This window comes from Suncus etruscus (genome assembly GCF_024139225.1).
Source record: "Suncus etruscus isolate mSunEtr1 chromosome X unlocalized genomic scaffold, mSunEtr1.pri.cur SUPER_X_unloc_1, whole genome shotgun sequence".
Taxonomy (NCBI): domain Eukaryota; kingdom Metazoa; phylum Chordata; class Mammalia; order Eulipotyphla; family Soricidae; genus Suncus; species Suncus etruscus.
The window spans coordinates 520,545-546,266 of NW_026060304.1; the positions used below are offsets into that span (position 1 = coordinate 520,545).

Sequence of the window (25,722 nt, forward strand, 5' to 3'; positions counted from 1 at the left end):
ACCCCAACATCAGTCCAGTACCAGCTATTTAACATCCTAATTATGATTGGCTGGATGGGTTTTTATAATCCATCACCCTGGGAGAAGTGTTGTGTTGGCTGTTAGAATAGACAATTGAAGCAAAAATTGGACTGAATGACATTTCTTCCAAATTGATTTTGACAGACTTTAGGCAGCCTCAGCTGTGTCCTTTTGGACTCTTTATTCCTTTTATATTGTGTACCTGATCATTTTACTTGGCCCTCAATCTAACCTAACCTTGGTCTCAAACTCATTTCTCTTTCCTTTCTCTCTCTCCTGGCCTAGGGCCTTGTCATACTCATGCAAGCTTCTATTAAAAAGGATTGAGAGTGGCCCTTATCGAAGCTGCAGCAACTTCCACGTAGTTGCTGTGGTCAAAAAGGAGCCCATAGTGACAGTTTTCCTCGACGGTCACAGTTCTGTTTGTAGTAACTGATATGTAACATTTTGGGAAAAGACAGACTCACTTTATAAATTTTTCTAATTTTTTGTTGGGGCGGGGGCCTCCAGAGGAACGTCGGGATCGAACTGGGCTTGGTCTCTTCAAGCAAAAGCCTTACCTACTGCCCTCTCTGCCTCTTTTTGTTGTATTAGGGGGCACCCCTTGTGGGCCTGGGGCCCTTTGTGGGAGACTATATTCGGTGATATGATCAATTTTGAAAACTTCCCAGCTTTTTGGCCAGATAGGTCAGACCTAAACGTTTGCCTAACACGGATGGACCCCACTTTGATTTGGTACCTCAGAACAATATGCACTACTGAATATAGCCCAGCTCTGACAAAATGGTGGCTATGTGGACAGGCAGACATTGGGTTTGATGATATCTGTCCTGAGAACATTGTTTACAAGTTTTAATTCCTTCCCATCAAAAAGAAAAAAGAAAAAAAAAAAAGGATTGAGATACTTTGTCAGAGTATTGCCAAGAAGGCTCCCAAGGACACCAGTAGCATGAGCCCAACTCTGGCAGCTTGGCTCTGACAGCTCTGTACTCAGGAATTACTCTGGAGGGGTTTAGAAGACCAAATGCGATGCCGGGTTTGAGCTTTGTTTGGCGCATGCTACAGAATTCTCTTTCTATCCCTGAATATTTCAATTGAATAACCACTTATATATTTCATAAATATGATATCCATGAACTTTATCTGTCAAATCTATCGATGAGCCGAGCCACATCGATAGTGCTCCAATACTAACAACCTTTTTTTAAAAAGGTTTGTTCAGGGGGCGCTGGAGAAACAGCATAAAGGTAAGGCATTTGCCTTGCATGCAAAAGGTCAGTGGTTCGAATCCCAGCATCCTATATGGTCCCCGTGCCTGCCAGGAGCAATTTCTGAGCATAGAGCCAGGAATAACCCGAGTGCTGCCTGGTGTGACCCAAAAAAGAAAAAAGTTTGTTCTGGTTATAAGAGATATCTCAGTGATTGAACTGACTAGGATTCAATCCCCATTACCAGGGAGTAGGAGCAATAGTAAAGTGGGCAAAGCAACTGCCTTACATGCAGCTCACCCAGGTCCCTTCCTGGAGTGATCCATGTGTACAGAGCTAGGAGTAAGCCTTGAACGCTGCCTGATGTGGCCTAGAAAACACCAACAACAATCTATGTGTTCGCCTAATCGCCTATTGGCTGTAGTCTTGGAACACCATAGTGTGATCTGGGAGATCCCTGAGAACTGCCAGTGTTGTCTGGGTAAGCTCCATTGTAGCTAAACTCACAAAGCCTACCAGCACCAATATTGTTTTCTCCTTGATAGAGCTGATACTGTTTTTCTCCTTTAAACAAAGTAGACATCCTGTTATCCTTTAAACAGGGCACTTACCATATTTTTCTTCTTTAAGAAACAAGTATGAAAGGATACCCATGACATTCTTCAAAGAAATGAATCAAACATTCCTTAAATGCATTTGAAACAATAAGCAGCCACAAAAGCTAAAGAACCCTTTAGCACTATGAGAAAAGGTCAAATCTAAATGGAAAAATGACCTTGATATCAGAACTGAAATAATAAGGCATATAGATGAAAATTTAGCAAAACACTCTATGACAGTGCAACTAAAGGAATCTTCAAGGAGGAACACCACTGTCCAAGCAAGCAAAAGAAAAGATGAACAAAAAGGACATTACATTCATTGAAACGTTTCTGCACTTTAAAAGAAACAGTTTTGTTTTCTGTTGTTTTTTGTTTGTTTGTTTTTTGGTTTTTGGGTCACACCAACTGCCTCAGGAATTACTCCTGGCTCTACACTCAGAAATCGCTCCTGGAAGGCTCGGGGGACCATATGAAATGTAGGATTCAAACCACCATCCTTCTGCGTGCAAGGCAAACGCCTTACCTTCATGATATCTCTCTGGCCCCCCAAAAAATAGTGACTACGATACAAATGCTACCCAAGGAATGGAAGGAACTAGTCCCCTATTACCCATATGATAAGGGGATAAAAATGCTCAACATCACTTATCATCAGGGAGATGGAAATCAAAACAAAAATGAGGTATCACCTCACACCAGAGACTGGCACTCAGCACAAAGAACGGGAACAATCAATGATGGCAGGGATGTGGAGAGAAAGGAACTCTAATTCACTGCTGGTGGGAATGCCGTCTAGTCCAGTTTTTCTGGAAAATAATATGGATATTCCTCAAAATATTGGAAATTCAGCTCCAATATGATCTAGCAAAACCACTCCTAGGGATAAACCCTAAGAACATAAAAACACAACACAAAACTGCCGTCCATGCCCCTATGTTCCTCACACTACTATTTACAATAGCCAAAATCAGGAAATAAAGCAGATGCCAGACATGTTACAGATGAGTGACTGGCTAAAGAAACTGTGTACATCTTTACAATGGAATACCATGATATAGCTGTTAGAAAATATGAATTCATAAAATTTGCTTATACATGAATGGACATAGATTAGGCTAATATCATGAGTCAGAGGCATAGACATAGAATAGTCTACTCATCTATGGAATACAAGAAAAATATCCTGGTGTCCCATATGGTCCCCCATGCCTGCCAAGAGCTATTTCTGAGCAGATAGCCAGGAGTAACCCCTGAGCACAGCTGGGTGTGGCCCAAAAACCAAAACCAAAAAAAAAAAAAAAAAAAAGAAAAAGAAAAGATGGTATGGTAATAATATTCAGAGACCCCAGAGATAAGGGCTGGAAGTACCAGTCCATGATATGAAGCTTAGCACTAAGAGCGGTGTGTGCAGTTAGAACAGTCACTGCCCTGATAACTAGGATGACAATGATAATGAGAGAAAAAAGAATCTATGTCACAGACAGATGGGGAGGCGGAGAAATGTGGGACATTAGTGGAGATAAAGTAGCACTGGTAAATGGCACTGTATATTCTATGACCTAAAACAAAGTACGAACATTTCTGTAACCATGATGCTTAATAAATCATTCATAAAAAATAAATATTTCAAAAAAAAAGAGAATAAATTGAATGAAACATGATTGAATGTGGCAATGTTGGTAAAGTGAATACATGTTGTTTTATAAATCAGGTGATATGAAAAGGCGACACATTATGGTAAGAATCTTGCAAATTCACACTAGCAAATTCACACTGTGCTGAGTTACACATCAATAATTTTTTCCTTCTTTATTTGAACATCTTGATTACATAAATGATTGTGATTAGGTTTCAGTCATGTAAAGAACACCCCCTTCACCAGTGCAACATTCCCACCACCAATGTCCCAAATCTCCCTCCATCCCACCCCACCCCCACCTGTACTCCAGATAGGCTTTCCAGTTACCTCATTCATTCAATTGATTATGGTAGTTCTCTGTACAGTTATTTCTATAGCTGTACTCACCACTCTTTGTGGTGAGCTTCATGGAGTGAGCTGGTGTTCTCATAGTCTCTGAGGATTGTTACAAAAATAAATTTTATTTTTCTTAAAACCCATAGATGAGTGAGACTATTCTGAGTCTCTCTCTCCCTCTGACTTATTTCACTCATCATGATAGATTCCATGTACATCCATGTATAGGAAAATTTCATGACTTCATCTCTCCTGACGGCTGCATAATATTCCATTGTGTAAATGTACCACCATTTCTTTAGTTGAAGGGCATCTTGGTTGTTTCCAGAGCCTGGCTATTGTGAATAGTGCTGCAATAAATATAGGTGTGAGGAAGAGGTTTTTGTATAGTATTCTTGTGTTCTTAGGGTATATCCTTAGGAATGGAATAGCTGGGTCGAATGGGAGCTCAATTTCCAGATTTTTAAGGAACCTCCATATCGCTTTCCATAGAGGCTGTATTAGGCAGCATTCCCACCAGCAGTGGATGAGTTCCTTTCTCTCCACATCCCCGCCAGGACTGATTGTTCTCATTCTTTGTGATGTGCGCCAATCTCTGCGGTGTGAGGTGGTATCTCATCATTGTTTTGATTTGCATCCGCCTGATGATTAGTGACGAGGAGCATTTTTTCATGTGCCTTTTGGTCATTTGTATTTCTTTTTTATCAAAGTGTCTGTTCATTTCTTCTCCCCATTTTTTGATAGGATTAGATGTTTTTTCCTTGTAAAGTTCTGTCAGTGCCCTGTATATTTTGGATATTAGCCCCTTATCTGAGGGGTGTTGGGTGAATAGTTTCTCCCACTCAGTGGGTGACTCTTGTATCCTGGGCACTATTTCTTTCGAGGTGCAGAAGCTTCTCAGTTTAATGTATTCCCATCTGTTAATCTCTGCTTCCACTTGTTTGGAAAGTGCAGTTTCCTCCTTGCAGATGCCTTTAGTCTCAATGTCATGCGGTGTTTTACCGACGTGTTGTTCTACATACCTTATGGTACCGGTCTGATATCAAGGTCTTTAATCCATTTGGATTTTACATTCGTACATGATGTTAACTGGGGGGGGGGGTCTATGTTCGTTTGGCTAACCAGTTCTGCCAGCACCATTTGTTGAACAGATTTTCCCTGCTCCACTTAGGATTTCTTGCTCCTTTGTCAAAAATTAGGTAATTGTATGTCTTGGGAATGTTCTATGAGAACTCAAGCCTATTCCTCTGATCTGAGGGTCTGTCTTTATACCAATACCATGCTGTTTTGATAAGTATTACTTTGTAATAGTTTAAAATTGGGGAAAGTAATGCCTCCCATTTTCCTTTTCCCTAGGAGTGCTTAAGCTATTCGAGGGTGTTTATTGTTCCAGATGAACTTCATAAGTGTTTGATCCACTTCTTTGAAGAATGTCATGGGTATTTTTAAGGGGATCGCATTAAATCTGTATAATGCTTTGGGGAGTATTGCCATTTTAATGATGTTAATCCTGCCAATCCATGAGCAGGGTATGTGTTTCCATTTCCGTGTGTCCTCTCTTATTTCTTGGAGCAGGGCTTTATAGCTTTCTTTGTATAGGTCCTTCACGTCTTTGGTCAAGTTGACTCCAAGATATTTGAGTTTGTGTGGCACTATTGTGAATGGGATTGCCTTCCTGACTTCCATCTCTTCCCTATCATTATTGGTTTATAAAAAGGCCATTGATTTCTGTAGGTTGACTTTGTAGCCTGCCACCTTGCTATATGAATCTATTGTTTCTAGAAGCTTTTTGGTAGAGTCTTTAGGATTTCTAAGTAAAGTATCATGCCATCTGCAAACAATGAGAGCTTGACTTCTTCCTTTCCTACCTTGATATCTTTTTCTTGCCTGATCGCTATAGCAAGAACTTCCAGTACTATGTTGAAGAGGAGTGGTGAGAGCGGACAGCCTTGTCTTGTACCAGAATTTAGAGGAAAGGTTTTTAGTTTTTCTCCATTGAGGATAATATTTGCCATTGGCTTGTGGTAGATGGCTTCAACTAGATTGAGAAAGGTTCCTTCCATTCCCATCTTGCTGAGAGTTTTGATCAAGAATGGGTTTTGGGCCTTATCAAATGCTTTCTCTGCATCTATTGATATGATCATGTGATTTTTATTTTTCTTGTTATTGATGTTGTGTATGATGTTAATAGATTTACGGATGTTAAACCATCTTTACATTCCTGGGATGAAACCTACTTGGAGGCAGTGTATGATCTTCTTGATGATGCATTGGATCCTATTTGCCAGGATTTTGTTGAAGATCTTTGCATCAGCATTCATCAGGGATATTGGTCTGTAATTTTCTTTTCTGGTAGCGTCTCTGTATGGTTTTGGTATCAAGGTGATGTTGGCTTCATAAAAGCTGGGAGAGTTCCCATTTTTTCAATTTCATGGAAGAGCTTGGCTAGGATTGGTAGTAGCTCCTCTTGAAAGATTTGAAAAAATTCATTAGGAAAACCATCTGGGCCTGGGCTTTTTTTGGGGGGCAGATGTTTGATTATAGTTTCAATTTCCTCAGTAGTGATGGGGGTGTTTAGATATGCTACATCCTCCTTACTTAAATATGGAAGGTTATAAGTGTCCAAGAATTTTTCCATTTTTTTCTAGGTTCTCATGTTTTGTAGCATAAAGTTTCTCAAAGTAGTCTCTGATTACTTTTTGGATCTCTGCAATTTCTGTCGTGATCTCCCCCTTTTCATTTCTAATACAGGTTATCAGATTTCTCTCTCTCTCTCTTTCTTTGTGAGTTTTGCCAATGGTCTATCAATCTTGTTTATTTTTTTCAAAAAACCAACTTCTGATTTCGTTGATCTTTCGGATTGCTTTTTGGTTTTCTACTTCATTGAGTTCTGCTTTCAGCTTTGTTATTTCCTTCTGTCTCCCTATTTTTGGTTCCTTTTGTTGGTCATTTTCTAATTTTTTGAGCTGCGTCATTAAGTTATTCAGGTATGCTCCTTCTTCCTTCCTGATGTGTGCTTGTAGAGCAATAAATTTTCCTCTCAGTACTGCTTTTGCTGTGTCCCATAGATTCTGGCAGTTTGTGTCTTCATTATCATTTATTTCCTGGAAAGTTTTGATTTCCTTTTTGATTTCATCTTGGACCCACTGGTTGTTCAGTAGCAGGATGTTTAATTTCCAATTGTTAAAGTTTTTCTTCTGTGTGGCTCTGTAGTTCACATCTAATTTCAGAACCTTGTGGTCAGCAAAGGTAGCCTGCAAGATTTCTATCCTCTTGATTTTATGGAGGTATGTTTTATGTGTCAGCATGTAGTCTATTCTGGAGAATGACCCATGTACATTGGAAAAGAATGTGTATCCAGGTTTTTTGGGATGGAGTGTCCTGTATATATTTACTAGTCCTCTTTCTTCCATAACTCTTTTCAGGGCTAGTATGTTTTTGTTGGGTTTCTGTCTGGTTGACCTATCAAGTGTTGATAGGGCCGTGTTGAGGTCTCCCACAATGATTGTGTTGTTATTGATTTCTTCTTTCAGATTTGTAATTATATTAGATAATTTGCTGGTCTCTCATTGGGTGCATATATGTTTAATAGTCTGATTTCTTCCTGTTGCACATATCCCTTGATTAGTACATAGTGTCCATCTTTGTCCCTTACCACTTTTCTGAGTATAAAGTTGGTGTCATCAGATATTAATATGGCCACCCCAGCTTTTTTGAGGGTATTGCTTGCTCGGATGATTTTTCTCCAGCCTTTGATTTTGAATCTATGTTTCTTCTGACTATTCAGATGTGTTTCTTGTAGGTAGGAGAAGGTTGGATTCATCTTTTTGACCCATTTTGCCATGCTGTGTCTTTTAATTGGTGAATTTAGTCCATTGACATTGAGGGAGATGATTGTCCTAGATTTAATGTCATCTTTATAGATAAGTTTGCTGTGTTTGTTGGTCTGTCTTGTCTTAGAGTAGATGTGTCAGTTTTTCCTGTAAGGCTGGTTTATCATCTGTGAAGTTTCTGAGCTGTTGTTTATCCATGGAGCTGTGTATTCTTCCTCCAAACCTGAACGTGAGTTGGGCTGGGTGCAGTATTCTCGGTGAGGCATTCATTTCATTCAGTCTTGTCACAGTATCCCACCACTTTCTTCTGGCCTTGAGAGTTTCTTGGGACATGTCTGCTTTAAATCTTAGGGATGCTCCTTTGAATGTAATTTCCCTCTTTGATCTTGCTGCTTTCAGTATTCTGTCTCTATCTATGGGATTTATCATTGTAATGAGGATATGTCTTGGGATGTCTTTCTTTGGGTCTTTTGTAGCTGGTATTCTTCGTGCATGCAGGATTTGATTGCATGTAGTCTTTAACTCTGGGAGTATCTCTTTGATGATGTCTTTGACAGTTGATTCTTCTTGGAGATCTCCTTCCTGTGTTTCTGGGACTCCAATGATTCTTATGTTGTTTCTGTTGAGTTTATCAAAGACATCTATTTTCATCTGTTCGCATGCCTTGAGTATTTTTCCATTGCCTGTTCGTTTGTCTGAAGGTTCTTTTCCAATTTCTTCTGTTGTGTTGAGTTTTTCTGCATCACATCTTCCAGTACTCCGATTCTCTCCTCAGCTGCTTGATATCCTGTTGGCGAGGCTATCCATTGAGGTTTTTTTCAGTTGAGCAACCGTGTTTTTCAGATCTGTTATTTCAGTTTGGAGTTTTCTGATTTCTGTCTTTGTGTTCTCTTCAGATCGATCTATTCTTTCTCTGAGTTCTACAAACATATTCCATATTTCTATTCTAAACTCCTTATCTAAAAGGTTAATCAGGTGGTTGGAATTTATTAGGTCATCTGAGCTTTCATCTTCATTCTCTGTGGATGGTGTTTGCCTGCGAGGTTTCCCCATTGTCACGCTTGTAGTGTGCTTTTTCCTGTGTGTTGTGGTGGGGTTCATTGATTAGAAAGAGTGTGCAACCGCGAACCTAAGAGGCCACACTCTTCTGCTGCCTCTAGTTGACAGTCCTCAGAGCAAACAAAGGCACAGCAGGGCAGAGCAATCCCGCATCCAGAATGTACTCACTCAGAAGCTTCAAAATGCAGTTTTTTTGGGGGGTGCGCTCCCTAGGCCTCTGAGGAAACGTTCAGGGATTCAGAAGCAGAGTCCCAGGCAGACAGAGATAGAAGTTTCCCCTGAAGTCCTCAGAGTGAACAAAGGCACAGCAGGGCAGGCGATCCCGCAGCCAGAATGTACTCACTCAGCAGCTTTTTTTTTTGGTTTGGGCCACACCCGGCGGTGCTCAGGGGTTACTCCTGGCAGTCTGCTCAGAAATAGCTCCTGGCAGGCTCGGGGGACCATATGGGACACCGGGATTCGAACCAACCACCTTTGGTCCTGGATCGGCTGCTTGCAAGGCAAATGCCGCTGTGCTATCTCTCCAGGTCCACACATCAATGGTTTAAAACTACAAAGAATTAATTCTGTGTGGGCCAGCGAGAAAGCACAGCAGGGAGGGTGTTTACCTTACAAGCAGCTTACCCAATTTCAATTCACAGAACCCCAGAATATCACTCGAGTTCATCAGGAGTGATTGCTGAAGCACTGGGCTAGGATAACCCCAAGTATTATCACTGAGTGAACCTAAAAATAAAAGGAGAGGAAAGAAAATGACTTCTTGGGGATCTCAAAAACCCTTATGAATCCAGGCTAAAGGCTGGAGTAAAGGAAAAGACAGCGACCTGAGAAGGAACCCTCAACATGGGGCTGTACAGCCAAGTTGAGAGGACAGAAAGGGAGTGAGGCCTCAGAATCTCAGGATCTGTTCTGAACACCCACAGACTTGGAAACAAAAAAGTCAAAGGAAAAACAACAAAGCTCCAGATCATTCTGGGACGCAGCATAAAGGACAATGAATAGAAACAGGAGAGGTCCTGCACCAATGATCTGGAAGACCAATGCCCCAACAACAAAACACTCATCTCATTCAGGCCCAAGATGCTCCATATCTAACCCACATCCTGTGTTATTTCCACACTCACCTGCAAACACACTTCTCGGCAGCATCCACAGGGCTCCTCCTTCCAACCAGGAGATCAGGGTAGGCTTCACCCTGCATTGTCCTGCCCAAAGGATGATGCTTGGGTTAGAGACAAGGAACAGGACAGATACTCTGTGCATGAGTCTTGGTACCTAATGAAGAACAGAATCTCAGCTTTCCAACGGCACTTTGGTTTTCACACAAATGAGACCAGGTTGAAATGAAAGTCAAGTTGAGGGGAGGGATCATACAGCCTGGGTTGGGGGAGTGACAGGTCAGTGCTGGCCCTGCACATGGGTAAATGGCATTTGATCTTGGCACCCTCTGGTTGAGTTCCTCTAAGTCACCCTCAGGGCGACTAGTCCCTGAGGCCCTCAGGGATTAAGAATTGAGTGAAGAGCCAGGAGTAAACCCAACCACCACCAATGCCCAAAGGAGCCTTAAAAAGAGGCTAGAAGGCCAGAGAGATGGCCCTGCCAGGAGCGAATTCTGAGCATAGAGCCAGGAGGAACCCCTGAGCACTGTTGAGTGTGAACCCCCATGCCAAGAAAAAAGGCTAGAGTGATCGTATGGTAGTGATCGTATGATAGGGCACATGCCATGTTCAGGGTTGACAATGATTCGATACTCAGGACCATATAACATCCACTAAGCCTTGTGTGAAGTGATTCCTGTGTGCAGTTATGGGCACTTGAACTGCCTGTACAGTCCAAATACAAAAACAAAGAGAAATTGTCAAACAGTCCCTGGTGAGGAACAGGAGGCAATAGATTGGAGAATATGGTCTACATGCAGGAACATCAGAATTCATCCTCATCCCATCCAAGATAATGTTCCAAAAAGCACTGGAGAGACCCCAGGATCTGATATTGGGTGAACCTTTTGAAATCACGAAAAGAAATTAAGTCACTTATAAATTTTGCAATCTCATTAGGATTAAAACCGTAATAGAGAGGGGGTGATGTGACCATAAAGAAGGCCAACCCAGGAATGATCACTAGCACCCCACATGATCCACAAAACACATCAGGAGCGATCCTTTAACTCAGAATTAGAATAAGTCCCGAGCTAACCTAGGTGTGGCCAAGATTCCTCCAGTTCATGAAATCATAGCACTTTCGGCCAAACCCATAGTGATCAGAGCAGGACTCCTGGCAGGCTTAGGTGTCCAGATGTGGAGCTGGGGATCAAACCCTGTTTGGCCCAGATATGGAAAACCCCTGACATAAGGTATGATTCCTCTGGTCACTAAACATACATTTAAAAATATAAAGTTGAACTCCTCTAAGAAACAAAGTCAGGGACTGGGTGGTAAGAACAATAGGGAAGGGTTTGACATTGGGCTCAGCAGAATCACATCCCCCATAGAATCCAGATCCCTACCTTATCCTGGCATCTCCACAGCCCAAAATGTAGCCCACAGCATCATGCCAGGGCAGCTCTTACCTACTGCCTGGAGGTGCTCATAGGTCTCCAGCATCACGTCTCGATAGAGCTTCTGCTGAGAGGCATTCAAGCATAGCCACTCCTCTGTAGAGAAGCTCAAGACAACATCAGGGAAGGTCACCATGTCCTAAGCATACAAAAAAGGGAGTCAGGGCCATGCTCACCCAGGCAAGAGGGAGAGGACAGGATAGCCTAGGGTCCTAGAAGTAGTCATGGCCTCTGCCCTCATGAGCACCCAGATTCCAAGTCCCTGTCCTATGGGCACCCTGAGCAGAAGTTCCCCAAACATCATGCTAGAAAGCCAGATCAGCCAATATTATGTGGAACACTATTCTAGAAGGTTCTTGAGGGTGCTGCTTTGCACAAAGACACCCAGGGCCAATCCCTGCACTAGATTCACTGAGCACTGGTGGGTGAGATGGCTGACTTTAGAACAAAAAAGAGGTAAAAGCAACTCTGGGTATGCCCCCAAATACTGAACAAACATCAGGAACTCCAGTTCCCAGAGTCCATCTCTTCTCAGGATACAAGCAGTGAGATTGGAAATTCCAAACAAATCCCTCCTGATGCAGATCAAAATGACCCGATTTCCAGCAAATATGGCTTCCAGAAAAATCCTTTACTCCTCTTTCCAATTACAACCACAAACTACATGACTGCAGACAAGGCAGCTTTGGAAATGCAACTAGTTTACTGAGGAAAAATGTGCTGCAGGAAGGAACCTGATTCTGCAGAGTAAAGAAGAAAATTGCTGCGCTGTGTGTCCTAGACCTGAGCAACAGAGCCAGGGAGGGCACAAACAGGGACAACCCTGGATCAATCCTGGGCACAGGTTAGTATCCCCTGATGTCAACCTGAGTGAACCCTCTGTGTAGACTCAAGAAATAGCCCTGAGCACAGCCAAGTAGCTCATAATTCAATAAGAAAGACACAGGACAGCACCAAGCATCCAAAACTAAAATCAAACAAAATCTACAAAGAAATGGATTTGTAAAAAGGGGCTCTGTTGGGGCCAGAGAGATAGCACAGTGGTATGTACTTGTAGAAAAGGGTACTGCTATTTTTTTTCCAGGCAAGGCAGATAATTCTTCACAAGGATGTTTAAGTCAGAGACCCCAGGGTAACTTTGCTAGACATGCATGAATGGTCCTGAGTGAATAAAGGAAAGAGACTTGGCCCAGGTATTGCAGTGGCATCGGAAGCAGCAGCAGAATAGTAAAGATTATTGTGCAAGGGCTGGAGAGATAGCACAGAGGTAAGGTGTTTGCCTTGCATGCAGAAGAATGGTGGTTTGAATCCCGGCATCCCATATGGTCCCCCGAGCCTGCCAGGAGTGATTTCTGAGAGTACAGCCAGGAGTGGCCCCTGAGCACTGCCGAGTGTGACCCCCCCAAACAAACAAAAACAGATTCTTGTGTAAGAACAAGAATACAATTTGCTGCGTGCTTGCCAAGGAAGGGGCTGTCCAAGGCTGAATCCCTGACATCCCTACATTCTCATTGCCTAGAAGATATGATTCCAGAATAAAAAGCCAGAAGAATTCCCTTTTTGCTGTAGTGCCATGAATTAGAAAGAAATCAAAGAGCTTTTCCCAATGAGAGGCAGGAATGTTATTTTATGGCAGAAATTCTCGGCTAGGAGCCAGAGCAATAGGACAGCAGCAGAGTGTATGCTTTGCATGTGGCCTACCCTGGACTGATCCACGTTCCATCTCCAGTACCCCATTTGATCCCCTGAGCCTGCCAGGAGCAATTTCTGAGCACAGAGCCAAGAGTAATCCCTGAGCACCTCCAGTTGTGGCCCCCCAAACAAAAACAAAGAAACAAAAAAGAAATCCCGGGCTCAATGTCTTCTTCCTCACCAACATCCAGGTCCATATTACCAAGAGTGCAACCCTGGAACCTGGCATCCAATAGAGTCTTAGACTCAACAAGGGTGATTCAAGAACACTGAGTCCAGAAGAAGGCCTGAGTATGGTCAAATCTCCAAACCAGAAACAAGACAACAAACAAGGACAAAAGCACCCTCAAACTGCAGAGAACAGGACAATCAATAAAGAACACAGCAAAATCAGCTCTCAAGCACCTAACCTCAGGTAGGCGCACCTCTGCCTACAAGGATGGGGCTAATTCCTGCCTGCCTTTGGGCTAAAAGGGACTCTTTTAAAATCGCCACCAGGTTCTACTTCCTGATCCCTGGTGACATCGAGCACTTCTTATATAATATCACTTCTTATATAACATGAACCCCATCACAATACTGAGTAAGAATCACACTTCAAGCGTGGCAATGGGGAAACAACACAGGATATCAACATGCATAGAGAATGAAGATAGCAGCTCTGATGACCCAAAAAATACCAACCACCTAATCAACCTTTCAGGTCAGGAGTTTAGAAGAAATACGGAGATGTTCGTAGAACTCAAAAAAAGCATAGATCGATCTGAACAGACCACAAATATAGAAATCAGAAACCTCCAAATTGAAATAATGGGACTAAAACATGCAGTAGAGGAAATGAAAAGCTCTATGGAAAGCCTCTCCAACAGAGTAACAGCAGCTGAAGACAGAATTAGTGAACTGGAAGATGAGATGCATAACAACTTCATACAGCAGAAGAGATTGGAAAAGAACCTTAAAGCAAATGATTAAACAATAGAAAAAAAATTCAAAGATCGTGAACAGATAAAAATAGAAATGTTCGGGCTGGAGGGATAACATGGAGATAGGGCGTTTGCCTTGCATGCTGAAGGACAGTGGTTCCAATCCCCCAGCATCCCATATGGTCCCCCATGCCTGCCAGGTGCAATTTCTGAGCACAGAGCCAAGAGTAACCCCTGAGCGCCGCCGGGTATGGCCCAAAAACCGAAAAAAAAAAAAGTTCAATAAATTCAACAGAAACAGCATAAGAATCATTGGAGTCCCAGAAACCCAGGAAGAAAATCCCCAGGAAAAAATCAACAGTCAAGAACATCATTACAGAGAAACTCCCAGAGCTAAAGACTGCATGTAAACAAATCCTGCATGCCAGGAAAGTACTAGATAAAAGAGACCCAAAGAAAAGCACCCAAAGACACATCCTAGTCACAATGACAAATCCCACAGATAGGGATAGAATACTGAAAGCAGCAAGATCCAAAAGGGAAATTACATTCAAAGGAGCATGCTTAAGATTTACAGCAGACCTGTCACAAGAAACCCTCAAGGCCAGAAGGCAGTAGTTGGATACAGTGGCAAAACTCAATGAAATGGTGGCTGGAGAGATAGCATGGAGGTAAGATGTTTGCCTTGCATGCAGAAGGATGGAGGTTCGAATCCCCACATCACATATAGTCCCATGAGCCTGCCAGAAGCGATTTCTGAGCTTAGAGCTAGGAGTAACCCCTGAGCACTGCTGGGTGTGACCCAAAAACAAACAAACAAAAAAAAATCAATGAAGGGGCCGGGCGGTGGCGCTGGAGGTAAGGTGCCTGCCTTGCCTGCGCTAACCTAGGATGGACCGCGGTTCGATCCCCCGGTGTCCCATATGGTCCCCCAAGCCAGGAGCGACTTCTGAGCGCATAGCCAGGAGTAACCCCTGAGCGTCACCGGGTGTGGCCCAAAAACCAAAAAAAAAAAAAAAAATCAATGAAATGAATGCTTCATCTAGAATACTACAACCAGCCAGACTCACTTTCAGGTTTGAAGGAAGTATACATGGCTTCATGAATAAACAACAGCTCAGAAACTTTACAGACTTAAAACCAGCCCTAAAATAAAAGCTGAAAGGTCTACTTTAAGGAAAGAAAGACCAATAGATACACCAAACCTCTATACAAAGATGACACTAAATCCCATGACAATTATCTCTCTCAGTGTTAATGGACTAAATGAACAGAGTGGCAAAAATGGATTAGAAAGCTATATCCAACATTTTGCTGCCTACAAGAAACACATCTGAATAATTAAAACAAGCATAGACTCAAAATCAAAGGCTGGAGGAAAATCATCCAAGCAAACAACACCCTTAAAAAAGCAAGAATGCTGGGGCCGGGAAGGTGGCGCTAAAGGTAAGGCGTCTGCCTTGCAAGCGCTAGCGTAGGACGGACCATGGTTCAATCCCCCGGTGTCCCATATGGTACCCCCAAGCCAGGGGTGATTTCTGAGCACATATCCAGGAGTAACCCCTGAGCGTCAAACGGGTGTGGCCCAAAAACAAGAAAAAAAAAAAGCAAGAGTGGCCATATTAGTATCAGATGAAATAAACTTTAGACTCAGAAATGTTAAAAGAGACAAAGATGGTCATTTTGTACTAATCAAAGGATATGTACAACAAGAAGAAATCACACTGCTAAATATATATGCACCCAATGATGTACTTGCAAAATATTTAATACAACTCTTGACAAACCTGAAAGAAGGTAACAGTATCGGCACAAAAATAGTGGGAGATCTCAACATTGCCCTGACATCCCTTGACAGGTCAACCAGGTTGAAACCCAACAAGAATGTATTAGCTCTGAAAAAAAGAAATGGAAAAAAGTGGACTAGTAGATATATATAGGGTACTCCATCCCCAGAACACATTCTTCTCCAATGCATATGGGTCATTCTCCAGGATAGATCATATGCTGGCCCATAAAAAATACCTTCATAAAGTCAAGAGAATAGAAATTGTACAAACTACCTTCACTGACCACAAGATATTGAAATTAGATGTGATCTGCAAATAAACACAGAATAAAAACTGTAACACCTGAAAGCTAAATAGTTCACTACTGAACAACCAGTGGGCCAGAGATGAAATCAAAAAGGAAATCAAAGCATTCTGGAAACAAATGACAATGAAGACACAAATTGTCAGAATTTATGGAACACAACAAAAGCAGTACTAAAAGGAAAATTTATAGCCTTACTATACATCAGAAAGGAATAAGGGGCCTATATAAAAAGCTAATGACACAGCTTTTAGATCTAGAAAATGACCAAAAAGGAACCAAAAATAGGCAGAAGGAAATAACAAAGTTTACAGCAGAAATCAATGTAATGGAAATTCCCCCCCAAAATTAGAAAGATCAACGAAGGCAAAAGTTGGTTCTTTGAAAAAATACACAAGATCCATAAACCACTAACAAAACTCACAAAGAAACTGAGAGAGAGAAATCTAATACACCAGATTAGGAATGAAAAGGGAGAGATCACCACAGATACATACTGCAGAGATTAAAAGGGTAATCAGAGACTACTTTGAGAAAAACTATGCCATGAAACATGAAAACCTGGAGGAAATGGATAAATTATTGGACTCTTATAATCTTCCACAGTTAAACCTGATGACTTTGAATATCTAAACAGACACATCTCTACTGAGGAAATTAAAATGGTCATCAAGAGTCTTCCCAAAAACAAAAACCCAGGCCCAGATGGACTCACTAACGAATTCTTTCAAACCTTTCAAGAGGAACTTCTACCAATTCTCTTCAGTCTCTTTCATGAAATTGAAAAAACAGGAACACTTTCAAATAGTTTTTATGAAGCCAACATGACCTTAATACCAAAACCAGACAGAGATGGTACAAAAAAAAGAAAACTACAGACCAATATCCCTGATGAACACAGATGCAAAGATGTTCAACAAAATCCTGGCAAATAGGATTCAATGCCTCATCAAGAAGATCATTCACCACGACCAAGTAGATTTCATCCCAGGAATGCAAGGATAGTTTAACATACATAAATCAATCAACATAATATACCATATCAACAAAAAGAAAAATAAAAAAAAAACCCATATGATCATATCAATAGATGCAGAGAAAGCATTTGATAAGGTCCAACACCCATTTTGATAAAAACTCTCATCAAGGGCTGAAGAGATAGCATGGAGGTAGGCATTTGCCTTGCATGCAGGACAGTGGTTCGAATCTCAGCATCCCATATGGTTCCCCACGCCTGCCAGGAGCGATTCCTGAATGTAGAGCCAGGAGTAACCCCTGAGCGCTGCCGGGTGTGACCCAAACCAATAAAACAAAACAAAACAAAATTCTCATCAAGAGAATAGGGGCCGGGCGGTGGCGCTAGAGGTAAGGTGCCTGCCTTGCCTGCGCTAGACTTGGACGGACTGCGGTTCGATCCCCCGGCGTCCCATATGGTCCCCCAAGACAGGAGAGACTTCTGAGCGCATAGCCAGGAGTAACCCCTGAGCGTCACTGGGTGTGGCCCAATAAACCAAAAAAAAAAAAAAAAAAAAAAAGAGAGAACAGAAGGAACTCTTTTCTCAATATAGTAGAAGCAATCTACCATAAGCCAAATATTATTCTCAATGGAAATAAACTAAAAGCCTTTCCTCTAAAATCTGGTACAAGACAAGGCTGCTCTGTCTCACCACTACTATTCAACATAGTGCTGGAAGTTCTTGCCATAGTGATTAGGCAAGAAAAAGATATCAAAGGAATCCAGATAGGAAAGGAAGAAGTCAAGCTCTCACTGTTTGCAGATGACATAATACTATATTTAGAAAGCTCTAAGGACTCTACCAAAAAACTTCTGGAAACAAGAGATTCATATAGCAAAGTGGCAGGCTACAGAAACAGCACTCTCCAAACAAGTCGAAGCAGAGGTACACAAATGGCACTATATTAAGCTGAGAAGCTTCTGCACCTCAAAGGAAATAGTGCCTAGGATACAAAAGCCACTCACAGAATGGGAGAAGCTATTCACCCAATACCCATCAGATAAAGGGCTAATACCTAAGATATACATGGTACTGACAGAACTTAACAAGAAAAAAACATCTAACCCCATCAAAAAATGGGGAGAAGAAATGAACAGACACTTTGTGAAAGAAGAAATAGGCACAAGAAAAAATGTTCTACATCACTAATCATCAGGGAGATGCAAATCAAAACAACAATGAGGTACCATCTCACACCACAGAGACTGGCACACATCACAAAGAACAAGAACAATCAGTGCTGGCCGGGATGTGGGAAGAAAGGAGCTCTCATTCACTGCTGGTGGGAATGCCATCTAGTCCAACCTTGTGGAAAACAATATGGAGATTCCTCAAAAAACTGGAAATTAAACTCCCATATGATCCAGCTATGCCACTCCTAGGGATATACCCTAGGAACACAGAAATCCAATACAAAAATCCCTTCCTCACATCTATATTCATCACAGCACATTTTACAATAGCCAGACTCTGGAAACAACCAAGATGCCCTTCAACAGATGAATGGCTAAAGAAACTGTGGTACATATATACAATGGAATATAATGCAGCCAGCAGGAGAGATGAAGTCATGAAATAGTCCTATACATGATGTACATGGAATATATTATGCTGTGTGAAATTAGTCAGAGGGAGCGAAAAAGATACACAGAATAATCTCACTCATCTATGGGTTTTAAGAAAAATTAAAGAGATTCAATAATTCCCAGAGATGAGGGCTGGAAGGCCTGCGTCAAGATATGAAGCTCATCAGAAAGAGTGGTGAGTGCAGTTAGAGAAATAACTATGCTGAGAACTATCATAACAATATATCAGTGAGGGGCTGGAGAGATAGCATGGAGGTAAGGCGTTTGTCTTGCATGCAGAAGGTCTGTGGTTTGAATCCCGGCATCCCATATGGTCCCCCAGGCCTGCCAGTAGCTATTTCTGAGCATAGAGCCAGGAATAACCCCTGAGCACTGCCAGGGTGTGACCCCAAAACAAAACAAAACAAAACAAAAAACAATGTCAGTGAGTGAGGGATGTAGAAAACTTGTCTCCAATACAGGTGGGGGTGGGAAGAGATGGAAACATTGTGATGGGAAAGGTTGCACGGTGAAGGGAGTGTTCTAGTTATGACTGAAACCCAACTACAATTATGTTTTGTAAGCACGGTGTCTCAATAAAGAAATTATTTAATAAAAAATAAAGCTTTTTCTCATGCAAAAAAAAATGAATTATATAGTTAAAAAAACCCTGCAGCGAATAGCACCCCTGCCAGGAGTGCCAACAGCCACACTCCCTCCCCAAATTCCTTCCTAAAACATCTCTGGGCCCCACAGGTCCAGGAGGGATTGCATTCCTGTCCCATTCCCCTGCCCTTTCTCAGAGCAGACAGTGCCCCCTTACCTGGGAACAGGGTGTCAGATGATGAGGCCCCATCTTCTCCAGTCTGGATTACTGCTAAAGAGCAGCATCAAGGCCTGTTGCACAGAGTCCTGCAGAAAAAGTCACAGCCTTGAGCAACAAGGATGAGCAACATCTGCCCAGCGGCTTCATGCTGGGTCTTGCATGAGCCTAACCCTGAACAGCACATCTGGACCAGGCATCCAGCGCCTGCTCCTAGTGAGGGAACATGTGGAAAGCGCCCAAGCAGCGTGTGGTCCATTTCTAATCACTCCAAGATTCCCGGGGCCTAGCGGGAGCATCCGGGGAAGAGGCTCCGGCCTACAGGATCCCACGGCGCCCACCCCATCCCCACCCCGCTGCTCACCCGGCGGAGACCCGCAGCTCCGGGGCGTTCAGCGCGGTCCCTCGACCGAAGACAGAGAGAAATTCGTCCCACTAGGGAAAAAAAAAACCCGTCCTCTGCGCCCGGGGGAGCCCCCGAAATTGTCAGTCTGAACAGCGATAGCGGCGGATGGCGGCGGATGGCGTTTCCCCTTCGTTGTCCGGCAACAGAGAAAACAAGATGGCGGATTGCGTGACGTCGAACTACTTCCGGCCGGCGTCTTAAAGGGCCAGGCTTCAATTATTCACCTCTCACTTGGTGGTTGCAAGTTGAAATTTTTTTCCTTCTGGACTTGAATCAGGCGACGGACTGAACTCTATTCCTTGTGAGAAAAGGACTCCGTGTGGAACCGATGACCACATGTGTGAAGGCCAGGGGGATACTCCCTCAGGACTGAAAAATAATGCCCATATTTGCTACTTAGGACATAGGGAGAACAAATGACTTGCAGGTGGCCAAACCAGGTTCAAAACCAGGCATTCCATAGGGTCCTCGAGACAGTCAGGAGTAATTCCTATAAGCAGAAGAGAAGGAACCCCTGAATACTGCCAGGTGTGTCCCTAAAAACAAAATATTTTTAATCATATTAATGTAGCATATTCCACTGAAACATTAATGAGAAGATTTTTATTTATTTATTTATTTATTTGTTTGTTTTATTGGTCACACCAGGCAGCACTCAGGGATTACTACTGGCTCTACACTCAGAAGCAGCTCCTGGCAGGCTCGGGGGACCTTATAGGATGCTGGGGTCCTTCTGCATGCAAGGCAAACACCTTACCTCAATGCTATCTCTCCGGCCACCCAGATTTTTATTTTTTATTTATTCTCGGGATCCCCACCAGGCCATGTTCATATTCACTCTTGCTTTTTGCTCAATAGTCACACTTGGTAAGTAGGGGCTGGATGGGACAAAGTGATAGCATATCTGGGAGCGTATTTAGCTTGCATGTGGATGCTCAGTAAGGCATCTGCTTTGCACAAGGCTTACAAGGTTGGATAGTAGTAATGCAATGTGTAGCTAAAACGTACAGAGGTCACATCTGCTTCCCCCCAATACTTTGCAATATTTTATTCTTTCCTTCACTCACCCCCTTTGAAGATCCACTTTGGCTGAATTAAGTATTGGAAAAGTACATTTATTCCTTAACTCCATCTGCCCCATCTACCAGGTAAATACTGTCTGAATAAAAAAAGATAAATGGGGGAGGTTAATAAATGGAGCATTCAGTTGATGAGATGGGAAGCCCACACAGATCAATACTTTTTCACTTTTATATCTAATTTTTTTTGTTTTGTTTTGGTTTTGAGGTCATATCCAGCAATGCTCAGGGATTACTCCTGGCTCTATGCTCAGAAATTGCTCCTGCGGCAGACATTTTGGGGCTTCCCCGGGCTTGCTTCAACCTGGGAACTTTGATCTTCTCTGGCATTCATCCCCTGATGGCTTGCCTCAACTGAGGTGAGTGTCTCCGGGCCGGAGTTGTGGATAAAGCTGACTGCTGGGCCCCTTAATCTCGGCAGACATTTTGGGGCCTCCCCCAGTTTACTTCAGCCTGGGAACTTTGATCTTCTCTGGCATTAATCTCCTGAGGGCATGCCTTAGCTGAGGTGTGTCTTTCCGGCTGGAGTTGTGGATAAGACAGACTCTGCTGGGTCCATTAAGCTCAGCAGACATTTTGAGGCTTCCCCAGGCTTCCTTCAACCTGGGAACTTTGATCTTCTCTGGCATTTATCCCTTGACTGCTTGCCTCCGCTGAGGTGGGTGTTTCCGGGCTGGAGTTGCAGATAAAGCTGACTCTGCTGGCCCCCTTAAGCCCACCTATAAGGGATAGAAGCAGAGGAATGCAGCCAGCCGTGCACTCCACCTAGCCAATGAATATCACCACAACACGTAGAAAAACCCACAGCATAAGCGTGACAATGGGGAAACTACGCAGACCAACTTCAGCCAGAGAGAATGAAGATGGAAACTCTGATGACCCAACAATGGCCAACCACCTAAGCAGTCTTTCAGAAATGGAGATTAGAGAAGAAATATGGAGGTTGCTCACAGAACTCAAAGAAAGTATAAATCAGAACGCTAATAAAAATCAAGAGAATATAAAGATAGAAATCAGAAAACTCCAAACTGAAGTATCAGGTCAAATAACAGGTCTGAAAAACGAATTGAAGAACATAATGGATGAGCTTTCCAACAGGTTAAAAGCAGCTGAGGATAGAATTAGTGCACTGGAAGATGAGATGCATAACAACTTTACACAGCAGAAGAGATTGGAAAAAAGCCTTAAATCAAAGGATCAGACATTGGAAAAGTTACTCAAAGAATATGAGCAGATGAAAATAGAAGTCTTTGATAAGCTCAACAGAAACAACTTTAGAATCATTGGAGTCCCAGAGACCCAAGAAGAAAATCTCCAGGAAGAATCAATAGTCAAGAACATCATCAGAGAGAAACTACCAGAGCTAAAGAAAACATGTGACCAAATCCTGCATGCCCGAAGAGTACCAGCTAAAAAGGACCCCAGGAAAAACACCCCAAGACACATCCTAGTCACAATGATGAATCCCACAGATAGAGATAGAATACTGCAAGCAGCAAGATTGAAAAGGGAAATTACATTTCAGGGAGCATCCTTGGAATTTACAGCAGACCTGTCACCAGAAACACTCAAGGCCAGAAGGCAGTGGTGGGATATAGTGACAAAACTCAATGAAATATATGCTTCGCCAAGAATACTGCACTCAGCAAAACTCACTTTCAGGTTTGAAGGAAGTATACATGGCTTCACAGATAAACAACAGCTCCAAAACTTTACATACTCAAAACCAGCCTTAAAAGAAAAACTGAAAGATCTATTCTAAAGACAGGACAGAACAAAAAACACACCAAACTTCTACACAAATATGACAATAAATCCCATAACAATTATTTCTCTCAATATCAATGAACTAAATGCACCCGTGAAGAGGCACAGAGTGGCGAAATAGATAAAAAACTGAAGCCAACCTTCTGCTGCCTACAAGAAACACACCTGAATAGTCAGAATAAACATAGACTCAAAATCAAAGGCTGGAGGAAAATCATTCAAGCAAACAATACCCTTAAAAAAGCGGGGTTGGCTATACTAATATCAGATGACACAAACTTTATACTCAAAAAAGTTGTAAGGGACAAAGATGGATATTATGTACTAATCAAGGAATTTGTACAGCAGGAAGAAATCACTCTCCTAAACATATACGCACCCAATGAGGGACCAGCAAAGTATTTAATACAATTGTTGACAAATCTGAAGAAGGATATCAATAATAACACAATAATTGTGGGAGACCTCAACACAGGCTTGTCAACACTTGATAGGTCAACCAAATGGAAACCTAACAAAAATATACTAGACCTGAAAAGAGAAATGGAAGAAAGAGGTCTACTAGAAATATAGAGGACACTACATCCTCAGAAACCTGGATATACATTCTTTTCCAATGTACATGGGTCATTCTCCAGGATAGACGATGTGCTGGCACATAAAACATACCTCCATAAAATCAAAAAGATAGAAAATTTGCAGGCTACCTTTGCTGACCACAAGGCTCTGAAGTTAGATGTGAACTACAAAGGGACACAGAAGAAAAATTTAACACCTGGAAATTAAACAGCCTACTACTGAACAACCAGTGGGTCCGAGATGAAATCAAAGAAGAAATCAAAAATTTTCTGGAAACAAACGACAATGAAAACACAAACTATCAGAACCTATGGGATACAGCAAAAGTGGTACTGAAAGGAAAATTTATAGCTTTGCAAGCACACATCAGGAAGGAAGAAGGAGCATACATGAATAGCTTAATGATGCAGCTTATAGAATTAGAAAGTGATCAACAAAAGAAACTAAAAATAGGGAGACAGAAGGAAATAACAAAGCTGAGAGAAAAAAATCAATGAAATGGAAACACAAAAAACAATCCGAAAGATCAACAAAAGTAGAAGTTGATTCTTTGAAAAAAATAAACAAGATTGATAGATTATTGGCAAAACTCACAAAGCAAAAAGAGAGAGAAACTTGATAACGCATATTAGAAATGAAAAGGGATAGATCACTACAGATACTGCAGAGATTCAAAGGGTATTCAGAGAATACTTTGAGAAACTCTATGCCACTAAATATGAGAACCTGCACGAAATGAATAAATTTTTGAACTCATATAACCTTCCACGGTTGAATAAAGAAGATGCAGCATATCTAAATACCCCCATCACCATTGAGGAAATTAAAACCGTAATAAAAAATTTGCCCAAAAACAAAAGCCCAGGCCCTGATGGATTCACGAATGAATTCTTTCAAACCTTTCAAGAGGACCTACTACCAATCCTGGCCAGGCTCTTTTATGAAATCGAAAAAACATGAACACTTCCAAATAGCTTTTATGAAGCCAACATCACCTTAATACCAAAACCAGATAGAGATGCTGCCAAAAAGAAAATTACAGACCAATATCCCTGATTAACACAGATGCAAAGATCCTCAACAAAATCCTGGTGAACAGGATCCAGTGCCTCATCAAGAAGATCATTCACTTTGATCAAGTAGGTTTCATCCCAGGAATGCAAGGCTGGGGCCCGGAGAGATAGCACAGAAGTGTTTGCCTTGCAGGCAGCCGATCCAGGACCAAAGGTGGTTGGTTCAGATCCCGGTGTCCCATATGGTCCCCCGTGCCTGCCAGGAGCTATTTCTGAGCAGACAGCCAGGAGTGACCCCTGAGCATCGCCGGGTGTGGCCCAAAAACCAAAAAAAGAAAAAAAAAAAGAAATGCAAGGCTGGTTTAACATCCATAAATCTATCAACATAATATACAACATAAACAACAAGAAAAATAAAAAATCACATGGTCATATCAATAGACGCAGAAAAAGCATTTGATAAGGTTCAACACCCATTCTTGATGAAAACACTCAGCAAGATAGGAATAAAAGGAACCTTTCTCAATATAGTTAAGGCCATTTACCAAAAGCCAGTGGCAAATATTATCCTCAATGGAGATAAACTAAAATTCTTCCCTCTAAATTCTGGCACAAGACAAGGCTGTCCTCTCTCACCACTCCTATTCAACATAGTACTGGAATTACTGGCTATAGTGATTAGGCAAGAAAAAGATATCAAGAGAATCCAGATAGAAAAGGAAGAAGTCAAGCTCTCACTGTTTGCAGATGACATGATACTCTACTTAGAAAACCCTAAAGACTCTACCAAAAAGCTTTTAGAAATAATAGATTCATATAGCAAAGTGGCAGGCTATAAAATTAACACACAAAAATCAATGGCCTTTTTATATACTAATAATGATAGGGAAGAAATGGACATTAAGAGAACAATCCCATTCACATTAGTGCCACAAAAACTCAAATATCTTGGAGTCAACCTGACTAAAGATGTGAAGGATCTATACAAAGAAAACTACAAAACACTGCTCCAAGAAATAAGAGAGGACACACGGAAATGGAAACACATACCTTGCTCATGGATGGGCAGGATCAACATCATTAAAATGGCAATACTTCCAAAAGCATTGTACAGATTTAACACGATTCCTCTAAAGATACCCATGACATTCTTCAAAGAAGTGGATCAAACAGTTCTGAAATTCATTTGGAACAATAAACAACCTCGAATAGCTAAAGCACTCCTTGGGAATAGGAATATGGGAGGCATTACTTTCCCCAATTTTAAGCTATATTACAAAGCAATAGTTGGGCCGGGCGGTGGCGCTAAAGGCTAGGTGCCTGCCTTGCCTGCGCTAGCCTTGACGGACCGCGGTTCGATCCCCCGGTGTCCCATATGGTCCCCCAAGCCAGGAGCAACTTCTGAGCACATAGCCAGGAGTAACCCCTGAGCATTACCAGGTGTGGCCCAAAAACCAAAAAAAAAAAACAAAGCAATAGTTATCAAAACAGCATGATATTGGAATAAAGA

The 25,722-nt window shown here is 42.0% G+C and overlaps 2 protein-coding genes and 1 non-coding gene across 4 annotated transcripts in view; 1 reads left to right on the forward strand and 2 right to left on the reverse strand.

Annotated features, from left to right (window-relative positions):
* Positions 1–1,812, reverse strand: part of LOC126000518 (histone-lysine N-methyltransferase PRDM9-like) — a 322,719-nt gene extending 320,907 nt beyond the window's left edge. Inside the window, exon 1 of the mRNA XM_049767773.1 lies at positions 1,746–1,812. Coding sequence (XP_049623730.1) covers positions 1,746–1,812 — 67 coding nt within the window. The remainder of the gene's footprint in view (positions 1–1,745) is intronic.
* The window catches only part of LOC126000509 (histone-lysine N-methyltransferase PRDM9-like), a 770,602-nt gene that overhangs the window by 381,483 nt on the left and 363,397 nt on the right, over positions 1–25,722 (reverse strand). The gene's annotated exons all lie outside the window — the stretch shown is intronic.
* LOC126000545 (small nucleolar RNA SNORA16B/SNORA16A family) lies at positions 350–484 on the forward strand. Its single transcript, XR_007492789.1, has one exon. It is a non-coding gene; the product is annotated as a small nucleolar RNA SNORA16B/SNORA16A family (small nucleolar RNA).